The 19,041-nt window shown below is 39.8% G+C and overlaps 2 protein-coding genes across 2 annotated transcripts; both read right to left on the bottom strand.

Moving 5' to 3' along the window:
• Nucleotides 1-2,568, bottom strand: LOC102715948 (phosphatidylcholine:diacylglycerol cholinephosphotransferase 1-like). Its single transcript, XM_006656162.2, has 2 exons — nucleotides 2,008-2,568; nucleotides 1-676 (listed from the first exon to the last, which is right to left on the bottom strand). Exons 1-2 carry the CDS (start codon nucleotides 2,485-2,487, stop codon nucleotides 191-193), a joined length of 966 nt encoding a protein of 321 aa, XP_006656225.2. The 5' UTR covers nucleotides 2,488-2,568; the 3' UTR covers nucleotides 1-190.
• A 12,102-nt stretch (nucleotides 2,569-14,670) lies between these two features.
• Nucleotides 14,671-17,819, bottom strand: LOC102715671 (glucan endo-1,3-beta-glucosidase 14). Its single transcript, XM_006656161.3, has 3 exons — nucleotides 17,131-17,819; nucleotides 15,934-16,952; nucleotides 14,671-14,868 (listed from the first exon to the last, which is right to left on the bottom strand). The coding sequence occupies exons 1-3, from the start codon at nucleotides 17,222-17,224 to the stop codon at nucleotides 14,785-14,787; spliced, it is 1,197 nt and encodes a 398-aa protein (XP_006656224.2). The 5' UTR covers nucleotides 17,225-17,819; the 3' UTR covers nucleotides 14,671-14,784.
• Between the last annotated feature and the right edge of the window lie 1,222 nt (nucleotides 17,820-19,041).

Raw genomic sequence — 19,041 nt, 5'->3', positions numbered from 1 at the left:
GAAACTTGTGGTACTGATATTTTTAGAGCTAAGCTTAGATGGATTGAATAGTGTTTGTACAATTACACATCAGTAGGTAACATTTAATCTCGATTACATCACAAAAAAATGGCATTTGATGCCCAACCAACTGCAATTGCCATTAATGGCTGGGACATGAGGCCCTGGGGGCCCAAGATTGTAGTGTAAGCTACTGTGATAAGAGAGCCTTGTGGCAGCTGCAGCAGCGGCTCCCCGTCCCCGGCGCGGCGGCGGCGCCGTCGACGACGTTCTTGCCGTCCAGGTACCTGCCGGCGAGCATGTCGAAGAGGAGCCCGGCGCCGACGCCGACGGCGAGGTCGATGGTGTAGTGGCCCCTGCAGGCGAGCAGCCTGACGCCCTGCAGCAGGTTGAGCGCGTCGTAGAGGCGCGCCAGGCCGCGGCGGCCAGCGCGGCGCATGTCCTCGGCGGCGATCACCGCGCCGGCGACGTGGCCCGAGAAGAAGAGGAAGAAGGAGACGTTGCCGACGGGGAAGTCCATGCCGGAGCCGAGGAACTCCGCCGGCAGCGGCAGCTGCGTGGCGCAGCCCAGCGCGCCGCGGCAGGTGAACATCATCAGCGCCGCCACGGCGGCGCGCGGCCGGCCCTCGGCGAGGATCGCCCACAGGATGTACGCCGCCTGCATCGCGACGAACACCTGCAATCGCACGCCATGCCATGCAGGCACGGCCAAGAATCCGTCAGCGTCGCAGTCACATTCATCCCAGATTCTGCAAATGTTGGGCAGCTCGCCAGCTGGCAAGACGCAGAATCTTATCATGAAATCCATGGGTGTCGCAAAAGATTAGGTTTTTTAATCAAAGATTGGCTCCTTTTTTCCTTCCAAAGATTTGTGTTTTTCTTCTGGGAAACTACTTGTGTTTTTCTTCCAAGATTGCGTTTTTCTTCTGGGAAAGGATTGTGTTCATCATCAAAGATTATTGTTTTTCCTTCAAAGACTGGGTTTTTCTTCTGGGAAAAGATTGTATCTTTTTTTTTTCTATCAAAGATTGGGTTTTTCTTCTGGGAAAAGGTTGGGGTTGTATTGGTGTGTGGATTTTGGTGGCGTTGGTGCACCGGCGCCATCAATTTCGCGTGGTGTCGTCGCTGCCCACCAGCTTGTACTGCAACATGCCTAGCTGGCCCCAGAAACTTGTAGAGTACAAGAACAACGGATACAGCAATTGACGCCGGTTCGTAGCCACCTTAGGTTTCTTCACCAAGATTGGCAATTTCTAGGATGCTAATTAACCTTGGGCACAAATCTTTTACCTTATACTTGATCTACAGATTTGAAGAAGAATGTTCCATGATGTTTTGGGAATCAATACATTACCCAACATCCTACTGGGCAAATTGGTATATGACAAAAAGTTATGTACTTTTTCTACTTGATCAGACAGCAATTATGTCAAGTGTAAATTTTACTAGTCAAATTAGGGCTGTGCTATTTTATTAACAAATGCTTCTAGCTAGACTTGTTTCTTTTGTTGATGAATGAAAGAGGAAAGATTATCTTATTCTTATAGCTATATAATTGTACAAGGTTGAAATTCTAATATATTTACAAATATGAGACGATAAACTTTTTTTATAAAAGCTTTTTAAAAAACACTCTATTTAATCAGTTTAGTAAACACATTGTAAAAACCGAGAAAAACTGAGAACACGATGAACGCAACCTAACTTTGTCACAATCAACAAAACCAAAACATCGCATGCCACACAAAATGCGGCCAACAATTGTAGCGAAGTTTCGCCAAAATCCGAGACTTTTCGACGATACCACGCCTACCAAAAATCGTGTAAAATGCATGCGTTCCGACACGCCTAAAGTTGACAGCTTTCCCTATGCTTAGCAAGGAAGCCATGTGCAAAAATAAGAAAAAAATAAAAAGATGAAATTTTTACTGCAATGTGCAGAGCTGGAGGTGCATTGGATCTGGATTGGTTGGTGGGGGGAGGAGGAAGGCAGAGAGAGCGGCTCACCGTGTTGAGCGCGGCGAGGAGCGAGTTGAGCCATGGGCGGGCGGCGATCCCGGCGTGGAGCGCGGCGGTGGCGGCGAAGCCGAGGTCCAGCGGCGGCGCGGCGGGCGGCACCATGGGGATGGTGTACTCCACGCCCATGAACAGCAGCATCCCGCACCCGAACAGCGCCGCCGCCGGGTGCCGCAGCAGGATGGACGCCACCGCCGACGCCGACCACCACTCCGGCCTCCCGCTCCACCACCCTCCTCCCACGCCGCCGCCCCTCCTCTCCATCGCGCCCCCGGCACCGCCGGCGTCCGGCGTCGCCGTCGGCGCGGGGTGGACCTTCACCTTCTTGCCGCCGCGCCGCCGCGCGTCCCCGGTCGCCGAGGAGGGGTGGAGCGCGCCGTTCGCGATCGCCACCGCGTCCGCCTCGCCGCCGCTCGCGGAAGACGCGACCTGGCCGGGCGCCGCGGCCGTCGTGAGGCTGGGCGGCGGCATGGGCGGGGTGGGGGTGGTGTGGATATGCGGTCTCGGAGGCGCGCGGTTTGCCGGTTGCCGCGGGTGAATTTTTTCTGGCGATTTGGCGGGTTTTTAGCTGAGTTTTATAAGCGTATTTTTGGGTGGTGGGAGCCCGGCGGAGATCTCAAGAGGGCGGCGGTGGAGTTAATGGAGCACCAGCTGCCCATTAATCGAAAAAAAAACTAAAATCAATTCTTAATTTAAAATTTAAAATTTAAATTTATAGTAAAAACAAATAATTGAGTTAATAGACTGCGTCTTTTATGGATTTTTCACGGATTTTCCATGCATATTTTTCAAATTGTTAATTAGTGTGTTTCATTAAAAGGATTTCTATATAAAATCTAACCATCTTGCCTTTTAAAAGTAGATTTATAACTTTTACGATTAATTTCATTAAGTATATACTAAATAGTTATTAAAATAAAAAACAATCTTTTATCTTTCACCCAGACATAGTTACATATTGTATCTGTCCCAAAAGAAGTTGTAATTTCAATCCCACTCATATATATCTATATAAAGCATAAAGAATTAAAATGTTTATTTTTCTAAAGTTCAATATATTTATTCTATGCATTTTTAAATCTCAATGCATTCTTTTTTCTTTATCATACTCCAATGTAGTAAATGATAAAAATAAAATCATTTGAGATAAACAATATGAGATAAAAATGAAGTTTTTTGGATGAAGGTTTTCTATGCTTAGTACGGATTATTTGAGAGAAAAAAAGACTATGGACAGGGAGTGTGTTGCTGAGAATAACATGTGAAAAGTTTTGAATAGAAAGTGATATGGAACAAACCAACAAGGTGTACGGGGAATAGTATCAAAATGCTTATACGGCGAAACAAAATTCAAGTATTACAAATACGTATATTTTGAAATGAATAGAATAGTATATGTTAACTCTGTCCTAAAATATGTTAGCAATATAGTAAAGAGGTTAGTCATATCTAATACTATCTATGTCCCTAAATCATCTCTAGAATCAAGCTTAGTCCCAAATTAACTACTACTATATTAGCTATACTATATTAGCTATTTGTTATATCTATCTCTCTCATTTAAATTTCTTCTAATCTTACCTCCAACTACGTCTCCACTCTTAATCATCCTTCATTCCATATGGGCACGTGGGTTGTTTTCCCTCCCACTTAATTTTCATTCTCACTTCAAAAAATACGCTTATTATGGGACGAAAACACCATAAAATCTAAACAGTATTACTAATCGTATGTGATGTCTAATCATAATATCATGTTACTATGTGTTATGACGGAGGAGGTATGTTTTAATTCTTTTTGAGTGAATCGTTGTTTAGGCCAGTTTCAGTTTGGACCCTCTTAAACCAATATTTTTATCTTGAATGGGATAATTTTATTATTTTTTTTATATCAGCCAACTCTCTTTTCTAGTTATATATATCATCCAGTTTGATAAAGATAAGGCAGATGAGAAAATTTACCGGTGTGTTAGAATCGATGTGTTTGAGAATGTCGATGTGTACCGAGAAAAGAGTTATTTGGGGACTTAAGTTATAACAATGTAAAAATTAACCGGTTGAATGTAAAATGATTGGCTTAAAGGCAGCGGTGGAGGTGGCATGGGGGCTGGGGGGTCTTCGGCCCCCATTACCGGCGCCGATCCCATGGAGACCCCCTGAGCCTTCTCCTAAGTCCCCTACAAATTTTCTTCATGGTTTCGTGGGATGGGGATGGAGTTCTTCGGTTCGTGGTTAAAGGTAGAACATAGAATTAGTTGGACCGTTACGAAAAGAAGCCTAGCAAATTTGTTTCCTTGACCTAGCCCACTTAGAACACAACCATCAACATTCAGCCATCCATTTTCATCTGTTTCCATCCAAACCGTCCATTCTCATCTCAATCCACACCCCTCCCCGCCACAATACCCTAATGCTCACTCACACCCACCCAATCCTAGGCGGCTGGTGATGGACGATATATGCACAGAGCGGCGGAGGCGGTCAGCTGGCAGCCGACGGCGAGCGCGTAGGAGCGGGCCGAGCGGTGAGTAGCCTACGCACGCGGTATGGGTTAGCAGCGGCGCGTGGCATGGCAGGGAGCCCGGCACACGCGACACAGCAGAGGGCGACAAGTGCGCACCCGCACATGACAGCCGGTTTGGTCAGCCCCCTATGATTTTTTTCCTGGATCCGCCCCTACTTAAAGGTATTCTAAAGTAAAACTGATGCAATAAAATAATGTTTAAATTGCAATTTAGTCTCTTTCCGTTATTCCCTGTATCCACAAATATAGAATATAAAAGTATTTTTTCATTCGAGTGTATTTGTTTTTGGTGGTTTTCCTAATCAACGAGTCTAATAATTCTTTTGCATTTATCGCTGTACCGATGAACATAATTTTTTTTGAACTCCGTGTTCAGCTCGAACTTATAAACGGTATGTTTTTTACGAAAAATTTCTATAGTAAAATTGTTTTAAAAATCGTATTAATCTATTTTATATATTTTTAATAATTATTAATTAATTAATCATGTACTAATCTATTTCTATGTTTTCCGCGCCGCATAACTAATCCACCGACCTCCACTCCTGAACACGGCCCAAGTTCTGCTCCGCCGCTGTTTCTGAGTTGTTAATTGCTACTACTTTCATTTCACAACATAATATTTCTTCAGTCTTAGCTAAATTCACATAAATGCTAATAAATTTAGACATATATATAAATTATACATATTTATTAATGGATGAATCTAGATAAATAGATAAATTGGACATGAAAATCTCAAGATATAAATCGGAGGATGTACTCGTTAATCCCATTGTCCAACAACATTGAATATAACTATTGAAATACGGCATAAGTCCTAACCAATCGGTCCCAAGATAAAAGAAACCGAGGAGAAGACATGTGCAACATACCGCGCGTGCACGCACAATCACAACCCAGTGTCACTTTTTCCATCTGCTCCAGCCGACCATCCGAGCACCGGCAGCTTCCCCGCCTTTTATCCAACTAAGTGCATGTTCAAAGGTACTTTTATAACAACAAGAATCTATGTTAAATTATAATGATATGTACAAAGATAAAATTAGACATATCTCTTTCTTAATATAATAAAATATTTTATTATGTTAGTTTCTTTTTTATCCACCCTTATGTAAGAAAGTTTTCTTTAATAAATGCTAATAGTCGCCCTGGGCCTGTTTGGATTCCGTGAGTCTCTTAACTTTTTCTTAGTAGTTCTTAGGACTTTTTTTATTAGTCCCTCCTGTTTGGAAAGAGACACTAAAAATGTCTTATCATAGGATACAAGCACTATAGTACCCCTGAGATGTTACCTCCTCTAACTTCCACCGATCAGATCGACTACCACCGGTGGAGTGGGGAGAAGAGGGGACGGGTGGGCAGGGGCAGCGCCGGTCGACGGGCGAACTGCGCCGGCGAGCGGGAACAACGTATATCGGGTGGGGGCGGCGCCGGTCGGCGGGCGGGGACGACACATATCAGGCGGGGGCGGCATCGGCTGGCGGGCGGGGATGGGGCACATCGGGCGAGGACGGCAGGCGGGCGGGGCGGGGCAGGCAGACGACGCCAGCGGGCGGGGGCGGTGGTGGGCGGGGACGGCGCTGACGGGTGGGGACGAGAGGGTGGGAGCGTCGGGTGGGCGTCGACAGAGGAGAGAGAAGAGGGGTAACGTGTAGAAAGAGTGAGAAAAAGTCCCTCCCAAGAAATTACTGATTTTCGAGGGACTTCTAGAAAAAAAGTCCCAAAAAAGTCCCTCATGTTTGGAAGAAGAGGGACTTTTTCGTAGAAATCCCAGAGACTTTTTGCATCCAAACAGGGTCTAAGCCGTTGTCATGTATGACAATATCTTTTCTCTCTCCTTCCTCTTTTTTCTCTACGTCACTAAATTTGCATACGTGGCGAAGCATTTTTTACGTACCCTAATTAGGATAAAATTTCTGTAATTATGATCTAATTCTATAATAGCTACTTAAATATATAAAACGGCTGGACTGATGATTCTAAATAAAAGGTTAGGGAGACCATATGCGTGACTTTTATCCAAATGTATTATATTTTATATGAAACTTATAGTTTATAAACTGGTAATATGTATTCATGATAATTCATGAACCATATCGAGAGAATAGGCCGCAGATATTTGGTTTTTGCCTCTCATCGCTTCGCTTTTACGCTTTTACGACCATTTATAAGTCATAATTTAAAGTTTAAAATTTAATTTAGAGTTGATTATATGATTTTTATAGTATTTTTTAATCATAATATATGTGTGTGTTTTATTCATAAATTATTTTTATCTGCAAATAAAACAAATCGACCCCCTCCCAAGAATCGGCGTTCCAGGTGTTCAGATTCATGCAGATCGAAAGGTAACTCTACTAAAGTTATGACCAGCTGCTGCTGGTGGTGGGTTTGTGTTCAGTTTCAGGTCGATCAGGTTGACGCCGACGTGGTATCCAAGATGGTCCAAACTAATGCTCGCTCGCAACGGGGAGAGCCCGAACGGCTAGGGCAAAAGCGGAGTGGTTGTTAGGCCGGCTTATTTACAAATAAAAAATTATTAATTAAATATATATATATATATATGTATTTTTAGCGATTTAAAAGTTAAAATTGAAAAATAAATTTCGAAGAATGAACCACAAAATCAACTTTAAATTTAATAATTTTAGGATTAAAATTTAAATTTTAGTTTTTATAATTATAAGTAGAAGAGAAGACATGAGTACGGAAGCAGCGACGAAACCACACACGATTGGGGCGTGTCACACCTTCTGGTGCTTAATTTATCGATGGAAGAAGGGTGTGTACTTGGCGTTCATCGGCTAACACAGCCCAAATTAGAGATCATGACCTACGGCAGCTAGCTAATTAATTGATACTAGAAGTTGGTATCCTCAATTAATTAACTGATTAATTAGTAACATATAGATAAACATTGATACGTCGCTTTTTTATGGGCGGTGATGGCGAGTTTTTTTATATTGTGTGACCAATGTACTTAAAGCCCAAGGAGAACAAAAAAATATATTTTTTTACATGAAAAAACACGCGTGGTGTTAGGCATGAACACCTTTAGGTGCCGAACCGTATATTTACAAATAAAAAATAATTTATCATTAAAATTTTTATATATGTATTCTTATAAATATAAAATCTAAGATTGTAAAAAACCGTAAAATTGACTTAAAATTTAAGGTTAAAAAATAATTTTTGGCTTATAATAATAAGCATAAGAAAAATATATGAGTGCATATGATCACACCCTCAAGTACGTCTTTTAATACATGTTTAAAAGAGACGAAGAATACATGTTTAAAAGAGACGAAGACTAGGGACAAAACACTGTCATCCCTAAGATAGTTCTTACAAAGAGACCAAATTACGCAATTTGACACACAATCATATCTGTAATCTGGGAGAAGACCAACCAAATTCAACCGAGTCACTCTCACACCGGGAAGAAAACAACAAATAATCCAAAACTTCAGATAAGTTTACGTGATGGAGTGGTTCTTACTGCTGACTCCGTCAGCGAATGCGTGCTTGAATCGGACGGATTTATGACGCCGTGTGAGCTTAGTGATCATCTAGTACAAAAATTTTGTTCCGCAAAAAATGGTATTTTTAATCTTCTAGAGTGAGGTTTACTGATATTTTTAACACTGAAGTACTTTTTTTTTCTTTTCCTCGTTTTAGCTATTGAAACTCCCTTATCCTCCTCCTTGTTGTTTTATGTTGGTAATATAAAGTTATTTTTAATGATGGAAGAGGTTGATTAGACGACCTATCATGTCTACCACCTCCGTCCCAAAATAAACGAATTCCTGAGGTTTTGATTGAATTTTTGACTCTTCGTGTTATTTAAAAAAATTTTATGATTAATATTTTTATTGTTATTACATGATAAAATTTTGCATGTGACTAATTTTTTTAATTTTTTAATAAATTTTTCAAATAAGACGGATGGTCAAACGGTACGTAAATAAAACTCAGGAATCTGTTTTTTTGGGACGGAGTAGTAACAAGAACGACCCATGCTGCCCAATTGACTTGGAACATCTGAATAGCATTAATTCAATTCATGGACTTAATTAGGCTTTTGTTGAGCTAATTGTGGTGGAATACACTGTTAGTGATGAATATTTTTGGGCATGGAGCATCCGGTAGCATCCTTGCCTTCTATTTTTGAGCATGTTCACTGGGGAGAAGCACAGGGATATGCTTGTTGACACATGGGTGCAGATGTAACGACATAGGCGGAGCTGGAACGAATTATAAGACGTGTCACTCAATTGATTTCTAGTGCTTTAAACTTAGTTTAGCCTAATGTAAGTGTCTAAATTTGGATTGAGATATATACGTGAGTACACGGTAAAAAATAGATGCATTCTAACTTTCAAAAAATTCTGAATTGGGTCCAACTTCGTCCCTGGGTATTGAGACTCATATGTTACTGTTAGTGGATATGTCATTTTGAAACGGATGAAGCACGCACTGGTATTAGATACATGTCAAAATCAGAGTTGAATGAACAAACCTGGTCGTACTGTAACTTGAGACCCTCTTGCCTGCCAATCCCAGCCGGCTCATAAATAAAACGCACGGTTAAGTACAGTATACGTGATAATAAATGGTCGGAAGAAGTAGATAAAGGCAGGCGGTTAGCCTAACGTGGTTGGCAAATTCACAACAGTCACTCCTACTCCTGCCCTGCTTAGTACGCCCACTCTGGGGCCAAAAACATCGTACCGTATCGAATCTTTGACACATGTAGACAAAACAAAAAACTAATTCTACAGTTATATATGTGAGAAATCATGAGACGAATCTTTTAAGCATAATTAGTACGTGATTAACCATAAGTGCTACAGTAACCAACACGCGTTAATAACAGATTAATTAGGCCCAAAAGATTCGTCTCGCGGTTTCAAGGCGGAATCTAAAATTTGTTTTGTAATTAGACTACGTTTAATACTTCGAATGTGTGTTTAAAATTTCGATGTGCAAACTAAACAAGGCCTCGATTAGACATTCGAGGACTATTATTACATCACGTCTTTTTATTTTTATTTATGCTTCTAAGTCAAAATTTAAATTTTTAGCTTAAATTTAATTTAGAGTTAATTTTAGGATTTTTCATATAGTTTATTGTAGTTAGATCGTTTATAATGCATATATAAAATTTTTATTTACATATTATCTTTTTTCTTTTGTGTATGTCATTTGGCTTTTTTCCTTGAAAAAGCCCAATAACCACCCCTTAATTGCAGCGCTGGACTAAGTGCACTGTACGCAGTATGCTAAGACTGGAGTATTATCATTTTGTTGTATATTCAATTTTTCCATTATTTTTGTTAGTGGATTTACTAGGGATTTAGCATTTTATGCGGATGCTAATATAGGTGGATCTCTATCCTGGTTGGAGGATGTTAAAACTTATGATGTTTGTTTCATTGTTTAGCTTGCATACTCTGCCTGGCTGCATAAAAAAAGATTTTGCCCCTCTCTTTCTTGAGCATATGTTCGCATTCCGTTAGAGTTAGCTTAGTTTGGAGGAATTTTAACCTACAGAAACAGAAAAAAAAAAGAAAGAACAGGAGTATGGCCCATTCGCGTATGTCACTTCATGTTGTCACTAACATATGACTAATTAAGTATCAGTTATTGCAAACTTAAAATATATATTAATCTAAATTTTTAAGCAACTTTCATATATATATATATATATATATATATATATATATATATATATATATATATATATATATATATATATATATATATATATATATATATATATATATATATATATATATATATATATATATATATATATATATATATACATACTGTTTAGGAGTTTGAAAAGCATGCGCACAGAAAGAGGAAAAAAAGGCTCAGCACAGTCATTTGCGAACACACTCTATGTGCACACCAAGCCAACAAAAATTTCTAAGATGTTTGAGTGTATGCAGAATTTTCTATATTTTTCCTCTACAATTTGTAGGAGAATTTTTTTCTTTCAAATTCATATAGTTTGGGTCCTACAAGAACTAATTTTTAAGGTCCTTCATTTTCTTTTTCTCCAAACGAACAAACCATATCATCCTCAGCCCATATTGGCAATCTGATTTGTGAGACCCAATCCTGGGCCCTTGGGATCCTACGATTAATGTTCATGCTGTAGCAACATAATGGTGCATAACTGCATACTATTAGCATCATTATGGGCCTAATATACTCGTCTGTTCTGAAATAAGGTGCAACCTGCAGCTAACAGTTTAGCACTGCTGTGCACTATTAAACGAGTTATTAGTTTTGTCCGTGATTTACATGTGGTTTTCGCCTCTCTTTTTTTTTATGCTACGGAAAACTCATCCCATTTTTTATATGAAACTAATTGCGACAAATTAGAGGGTGTCTGGATTTAAAGATAGAATTTGGTGAGGTTAGAAACAGGAGAATGGGAGGAGGATTGGAACAGAGGGAATGGGCAGAAAACGTATGAAAGGCTAGAATTAAATTAACCTCCTTTGAAATGGAGGGATTTTGCGGGATATGCAAATATTGTAAAATTCCTATGTTGCACAGGAGCGTCAGAATTGGCTCTACGATGGCAGAAGCGTTGCGTTGACGTGTCTACGGGTGGTGTATCTACCTTGTGAAATAAGGGTTACAAAGATTATTTTACTCAGGACCAGCCCTAGGGGGCGAGCTGGTGCGGCCACTCTTGCCCCGCCTTTCACCCTAATCTTTTTTAACATGTATAATGTTTTTATATAAACATTATTTTTAAATACAATTTAAATATTTTTGATAATAATTTGTGCATATAAAAATATATATTAACTATTATTATATAATATTTTTATATTTAGTTTTGCACCGAGGCCTTGTGGCCGATGAAGATACCAACCGCTTGATATATAGGGCAATAGTCCCAAGATTTGAAGTATCGGCTAATTTTGATTGAAGAGTTTAGGATCAGTTTGACTTGAAGTCGGCCAATGTAGCTGCCCATGTCTTAGAAAAGGATTGTCGTTCTAGTGAGTGTTTTACGTCCTGGTTCTGAGTCCCGCTAAAGATTCTGAGGTCCCTTTTAGGTAAGTACTGTACTAGGATCATTTTTAATGCTTAGCAGGCAAAAAGAAAAAAAAAAGAAATAGGGTCAGAGCATCTCCAACTAGAGACTAAAAAATTAGTTCCTAATAATTCTGAATTGGTATTATCCCAAAAACTATTAGAGCCAAAAATCACCCTTCTCTCTAATATTGGCCCTATAATTGGTTCCCAAAATTTTTGAAACAGGACACGTTAATCTTTTGTCTCAATTAAAATCATTAGTATTATACTTCACGGTAAAATGCTGGATATAGTCTTTTTGCTTGTGTGCAAAAAACTTTATAAGCTAGTATATATTTATTATAATATTTTAGTATGCTACATCAATATATTTTTTTAGGTTTGTGGTCCACCCTAAACTACATCATCGAACACCCATGTTCATGCACATCAAGTATCCGGCTGTAGAAGGAGGGGAAAGTGGCGGCAGTGGATAGGGAAAGACTGCCATCCGGCGCGCGCGGACGCAGAAAGAAGATGGCGCCAGTGAAAAAACTATGTGAATTATTGTATTGGAACCCATGTAGAATATCAAAATTTGGTTAAAAAGTATATGTTCTTTGGATGCTAAAAGTTTAGAAGTGTTTTAGGCATCTTCTAAAATGTGTTTTTAGTCTTTAATATTAAAATTTAATTTTTATGACTCATATTAATCTAGTGTTGGAGATGCTCCTCGGCTATCATTTTCTATGTACCCCTGTAATCATAGAGGACACCATCAACTCATCAAGCTGTGGCTCCACACGTCATGTTCCCATTTCCCAGGCGGCAACTCGGCACACGTAGCATCACTTATTTATTCACTCAATTCAATTCATATATCTTAAATAAAGTAATGAGGTGGACAAAATTAATAAAGTAATGATTGTTTGGCTTATTCAAAAAAAAAGTCTAACGTTATATTTGTAAATAAAAAGTAATTTATAATCAAACTTTTATATACATGTACTTTTAGCGATTTAAAAATCAAGACTGAAAAACAAACTACGATGCAAAATCTTTAGATCTACTCTAAATTATTAAAATTAAAAATTTAGCTTATAAACATGAGCGGAAGCAAATGGCATGGCTGTCAGACCACATCCACCTGTTCCTTCTGGGGTACCCTAATTCCAATGGTACTTGATGATACCTTGCCGACGTCCTTTGCACAGTTTTCTTTTCTCTGATTCTTGCATCAGGCCAAATACCAATCGTAAATTATTGCTAGCACAAGTCCAAAGCATATGGAGACATGGAGTAGCTATCAGAGTTAAAAGGGCTGGTACACAAAAGAAAGGAATCATTGGGCAAAACAACCTATTAACCTCACCTAAGATCACATGATAATGCAGTGGGATCCAATGCTCAGTTGCTAAGTAAACACGTACATAAGAGTACTTAACAAGCAAGAGAAGGCATCAGAGATTCCACTGGGAGAGAAAAAATGTTATCTGGAAAGTTGGCATATCCTAAAAGCTGTACGACTCTTGCCCCTTTTTTTTTCTCCTGCCTGAAATATACTCCTTTATGCAAAGATGAAAGGTTGTAACAAAAATGACAGGATGGAATTGGAGTGACCACTCACCTGACTTAAGCTGGTAAAAGTTCTTGGGAAAAGATTGGCAAGACAACAGAGGCTTACCTGGAGACCCCAATAGGACTCAGGAATGATTCAGTATATCGAAAATGACCATACTGGTCATAAATTTGCTTTTTCAAAGGTACAGATACTAGCAACGGCATTTTGCTTTACACAGATCCCATCAAGGGATTAGAATCACTCGTCCATCCGCACAGCTTAACAATAGGAGACACAATGAAATTTACATTATGGATAACATCTAGCCCTGCAGTTTCTGTAGATAAATTCATAATATTAAGATCATATCCACACGTTCATATGAAGGTGTTCTGTAGCTACTACATTTAAGGGTTACGGTGAGGACCCTGAATAGGTGTGCACGCATTTAGGGATGGATATCTGGGTATGGGTACTAGGTACCTACCGGGTACTCGACCCGATGGATACGGGTACGACTTTTTACCCGTGGTTAGTACTCGTACCCAACTCGAATCGACACGGGTATGGGCATGAGTACTTTTCCTTACCTACAGTAAACTCGTTGGGTCCCGAATGTAACTCATATATTGAATTTTGGCTAAAAACTTGTTATGTTATTCATATAATAATATTTGTGATATACTCTCTTTTAGCTAAAAACTTTGATGTGATCTATCTGTTGAACTTTTGATGTGCGATACAATATTGAATGGTTAAATCTAAGCATCAAATAATATTCTATGTGTTGTTTTTATTGCTATAATTAGTTTACCGTATTTGTTAGAATATTTTATTATGAGCAATATATTTTATTTGTTGAACTTTTCATGTGTGACACAATATTGCATTATAAGCGATATGTTTAGTTTATTGTATTTATTGGAATGGTTATTTTGATATGCTTTTAACATGTAAAATGACAAACCAAGGGGTACCCGATACTCACTCGTTACCCGACGGTTATGGGTACGGGTATCAAATTTTACCCGCGGGCACGGGTATGGATAGGAAATTCTACCCGCAGCTTTTGAGTTGGTGGGTGAGTAATTGCTCTACCTGCCCAAACCCAACCCGTTGATTTCTCCGGAACTTCAGCCTAGTGAAGGAAGAGCTTTCGGCTGCAGAAGCAGATGCCTTGAGTGCAATGTGTGATATGTCCAACATACACTACTTATACCCAGGAAGAAACAATGATATGTTAATCCTGTCATCCTGACAGTTCATATCCCCAGCATTTAACTTTGCATCTAGCCCTCTACCATGCCAAGCTGGAGCTTAAACTTTACCGCTAGGAATTAAATCTAGAGAGGTTTATATGGTATAGAATTGTATTTCACAGTTACTATCTTGGTACGGCACTTTAACTGCTGAGACATAAACATGTAGTATATGGTAAAATGTTAAGAAGTTAGATGGTTTTCCTAACACCCAAGTAATAGATTTCCACAAGTAATGCACAAGTACACAACATGAAGAGAAACTAAGAACTGGTGCGAAGGGGGGCCATTATTTCATTTTTCATTGTGAAATTCCCAATCACATCGTTCTAAATTTAAGTTCAATTGTATCTTTAGTACAGATGTTCTATTCTGTAATCAAGTCACTAAGGCTAAGAAAATGAAAACAGATAAAATAACTGTAGCTGAATAGTGTACAATCCAACTCCCAGCTTGAATTTTCTGCAGATAGAAATTGCATCAAGTCAGATTACCTTTTGCAGTTTTTAATGCTCTGGTATCAGAAACCAAACATAAGCAAGAAATATATAGCACTCGAATTCATCAGAATAAGTTGGAAACACCAAACTAGAAGTTTCAATGTTGCTACCAGGGGTAATTTTATTACAAATTGTCCAAAACAAAGTGATCTCAATGCAATCCATTGCCAACTATTATTTAAGGATAAAGTGTATAAAGCCAGAATAAATTACTAAAGTAGACCAAAGATCTCTGAGAAGGTCAGACCACGGATGTCTTTAAAAATTTCAGCGACAGGCAACTTGGAAAATCACCGTCACTATTAATACAGCACTCTTACTGATAATTTAACCTAGAAACTGGATTATAAATAATGTATTCCCAAATGATCTATTAAAGGAGCTAATAGGCCAATCCCAACTGGAGATATGAATTAGCATTTAAGTAATGAAAAACTCAAGACATGTCAGTTTCCCATTATTATCAACATTATTGTGGATTGGAAACTCCATGCGAAAAACGAAAATAAGAATAAATACCAATTATCTAAGGGAAGAAGTGAAAGCATACAGACCACAATGATGTTCACACATGGATTAGTTAAGCTCAATTACCATCTAAAACTCTAGATCAACATGATTAGTTAAGCTCAATTACCATCTAAAACTCTAGATCAACATGATCCCTTGTGCAACTTTCTAGTTTCTAATAAATTTGTATGCATTTAAGAAATCAATATTAGGATTAAACCCAAACATATGTTTCCTGTAAAATAACACTTGATAATTGAAGGCCCAGCAGAATAGTTAGGATATGATGTTGCCTGAAAACATGCAATAAAATCACAGTATTCAATAGTTCTACGTTGTATGAAAGGACTGTTTCCTACATTTGGAAATAGTTCGAAGTTGAGTTGATGCTTACTAATTTTAACATCAGACAGTAACCATTTAATGAGAAAATACATCCAAAAACAATGATGGATCGGCAATATGCCTCATGAGGGGAAGGTGTAGAGAAAATGCAAGAGTAAAAGCCTATCCTTACCGGTGCAGATGAAGGTAGTAGACCCTCGTAACCAATATTATATGCAATTCTTCCATCAGCATTGAACAGCCCATAGTGCCTCTCGGAGCTAGGTCCTGGCTTTGAATTCTCATTAAACAATGCAAAGATGTATGCTTTGACTGGCCTCTTTGGCTTGAGAGGAGTTCCCTTCCTCAGAAAGAGCCTCTTTCGGAGGTTGAAATTGTAAGTCCTTGCATTCTCAACTGAAGCTCCAGCTTCAGTTTGATCCCCACTAGAAGCCCAGCCAGTCTCTGCTACTCGGACCTCCATGTTATTATACCCAGCAGCCTGCAGAGCGGCATAAGCTGCATCTATCTGAGCATCGAACATGTTGTCATAATGAAGACTAGTATTCGGATCAACAATTCCAGGATTGGGCTTAAAGAGAGCGTAATTGATGTCAATATGTTGTGGATCACTTATGTATGCCAAAAATGGATATGCGTTGACATAGAACGGTGAGCCAATTTGTTGAAAGAAGTCCAGCAACGGCTTCATATACACCATGACATCTTCCTTGAAAACACATGCAGAAGGTGGATAGGAAGTAGCAAAAACAGCTTCTGAGTGTGGTGTGAATAGCTCAATTTTGTCTTCCAAGTGGAATTTCTTGAGTCCATTATACACGTTCTTCACAGCTTGAACGAGGGGCTCAGCCAAGCTTGTATCTTGACCTCCCAGCACCTCATTTCCCACAGTGATCCCAACTATGCGTGTCTGAGGAAGATAGGGTTGAACATTCTCATTCAGCCAGTCGATCGACCTGCTCTCATTTGCTGCAAAATCCTTCACAAGTTCATTGGGTATTGCAATGACCAGATTGAGCCCAGATCCTTTGAATGCATCAAGAACACTGTGATCGGCGTCATATATCTTGACATTTCTTATCTTTGAAGCTCTCAGGAGTTGTACTACTTTATCCGGAGAAGGGATATTGTTTGCTATTCTCCCGTAGTTTATCCCATAGCCCCCCGCAAACGCTTGAACGGCTCGAGGACCTTGTCACAACAAATACCAACAATCAAATTACAGATAACAAAGCGAACAGTTCTTTTTTTTTTTTGTATATAGCAAATTAGCAGTTGAAAGCATATAGAACTCAATAACTGATCAGGACAGGAGAATTGGCAATAGAAATGAGTCGAATTGGATAGAAATTTAGATGCTTTTGGGTACCATGTGAGGGGAAGGGGAGCAGGAGGAGGAGGAAGAAGAAGAGCGCCCGCATCATCCAGCGAGCACGCCCGCCCCGACTCGTCGTCGTCGTCATAGCACGGCCGCAATCCGCCGGTGGTCCAGAGCGACAACCAGGCAGCAGGCAGTCGCGGCCACCGGCAGCGGCGGTAGCCTCAGAGGGGCAGGCGACGCCGGAATCTTGGGCATGTCGCCGCAGGGGCGGCCCGTTCCATAGACGGACCACGGCCGCTCCTCCACGGCCTCGCACCGGCGGCGGCGGACTCCTCTGCTTCCCCACCGCGTCCCAGCAATCTCGGGCCGCCTTTCTCTGCCGCCGACCTACCAACAAGAATCCGCAAGCACCGGATCCCTCCCGCCGCCAGCCAACCGAACAAGAATCCCGGTGGCAAGCAAGCACGCACACGCAGATGCAGTGAGCAGTCCACTAGCTAGTCTGAGAGCAAGGGGAGGGAAGGGAGGGAGGGTTAGGCTGTGGCTGGGACGGTGGTTAAGTAAGGGGGGGTTTGCTTAGCGAGGAGGGGATTGGGGAAAAGTTGGACGCGGGAAGGGGGGGCGGCGAGGTGGACGGGGATGGAGAGCTCGGTTGGGACGGAGGAGGAGGAGGAGCACGCCGCCAGCGCTCCGGTGTTGCTCGCCACCGCAGCAGGGTGGTGGAGGAGGAGTTTTTTTTTTGGGGGGGGGTTTTGAAAGAAGAAACGCGGCGGAGGGGGGAGGGGAGGTGAGGTGCGGTGCGGTGCGCGTGTCGCGGTCGGGGGCGGTTCCGGGCTTTCGCTCTGTGGCGGTTTTGCGGATCGCCCCCTCTCCAAACTGCTCCGTCGCACAAAAAACAGATTTCTGAGTTTTGCCTACAGACGGTTTGATCATCCGTCTTATTTGAAGAATTTATTAAAAAAATAAAAAAATAGTCGCATGCAAGTACTATTAATGTTTTATCATGTAATAACAATAAACATATTAATCATAAAAAAATTTCAAATAAGACGAACAGTCAAAAATTCAATCAAAAACACAGGAATTGGTTTATTTTGGAACGGAGGGTGTAGTACTAGCAGCTATGGATGTGCTCCTCTTCCCTCTCTGGCTATTATTTCCGTTCTAAAAAAAATTGTTTTTTAACTTTTACGTCTAAAATATGCTATTTATCTTTTGTTTTAAGTTTGGTTTATGCTGGCAAGTCAAAATTAAAAAAATTTATTGAGTTGATTTTAGTTTTTTATGTAGTTTATCTTTTAGGCTTGCCTTGTAGATGGCTAAGAACACATATGTAAAAAAAATTTTACAAATTATTTCTTGTTGCAAACATCACCCCATTAAGTTTTTTTGGGCGGGTGTCTATTTTCCTTCGTCTTTTTTTAATTTTAGTATTGTTTTTGGAATTTTGGTGTGTTTATTACTCCAACTCAATGCTCATTTGTGAATGTTGTGTGAGAAGTACTCTACATGTTTCAAAATATAATATGTAATTTTTTTTCTTTGTCTCATAATGTAAGACGAGCACGTAAGTATGCATCAACCAGCACATCTTTTTTCTCTAAATTTTATTTATTTTAATTTTTTTATTATTAAAATATCTAACCACATTACATACATAAACTAAGATCAGGGTCTAAATATCAGTGAAGTGGTTTTTCTAACATGTGAGGCTGCTGACATTTATAATCCGTTTGACTTTTTTCTCTATAAATATTTGTGTAAATAGTTAAATATAGAAGGCACAACAACATATAACTCTTTTCGCTTTACTTAAGTAGGTAATTGAATAAATATTGGTGTTCAAAGTTCAAATAAAAAGTCAATCACGTCGTATAGTAGATCAATCGGACAAAGTTATTATTGTTGAAGTTTATAACTTGTGTACAAAGTTTGGATCCACATAAATCACAATGAGCC

The sequence above is a fragment of the Oryza brachyantha genome, chromosome 6, assembly GCF_000231095.2.
Source record: "Oryza brachyantha chromosome 6, ObraRS2, whole genome shotgun sequence".
In the NCBI taxonomy this organism is placed as follows: Eukaryota; Viridiplantae; Streptophyta; class Magnoliopsida; order Poales; family Poaceae; genus Oryza; species Oryza brachyantha.
This window is presented reverse-complemented; position numbering and strand designations above follow the sequence as displayed.

What these genes read in the sequence shown, in the direction of transcription:
- LOC102715948 (XM_006656162.2), bottom strand. Translation starts at nt 2,487, where the DNA reads ATGCCGCCGCCCAGCCTCACGACGGCCGCGGCGCCCGGCCAGGTCGCG. An exon ending in TCCTCGCCGCGCTCAACACG is followed by an intron (nt 677 to 2,007) that starts GTGAGCCGCTCT and finishes GTGCGATTGCAG; the next exon opens with GTGTTCGTCGCGATGCAGGC.
- LOC102715671 (XM_006656161.3), bottom strand. Translation starts at nt 17,224, where the DNA reads ATGACGACGACGACGAGTCGGGGCGGGCGTGCTCGCTGGATGATGCGG. An exon ending in GCTCCCCTTCCCCTCACATG is followed by an intron (nt 16,953 to 17,130) that starts GTACCCAAAAGC and finishes TGTTGTGACAAG; the next exon opens with GTCCTCGAGCCGTTCAAGCG. An exon ending in TACTACCTTCATCTGCACCG is followed by an intron (nt 14,869 to 15,933) that starts GTAAGGATAGGC and finishes TTCTATCTGCAG; the next exon opens with AAAATTCAAGCTGGGAGTTG.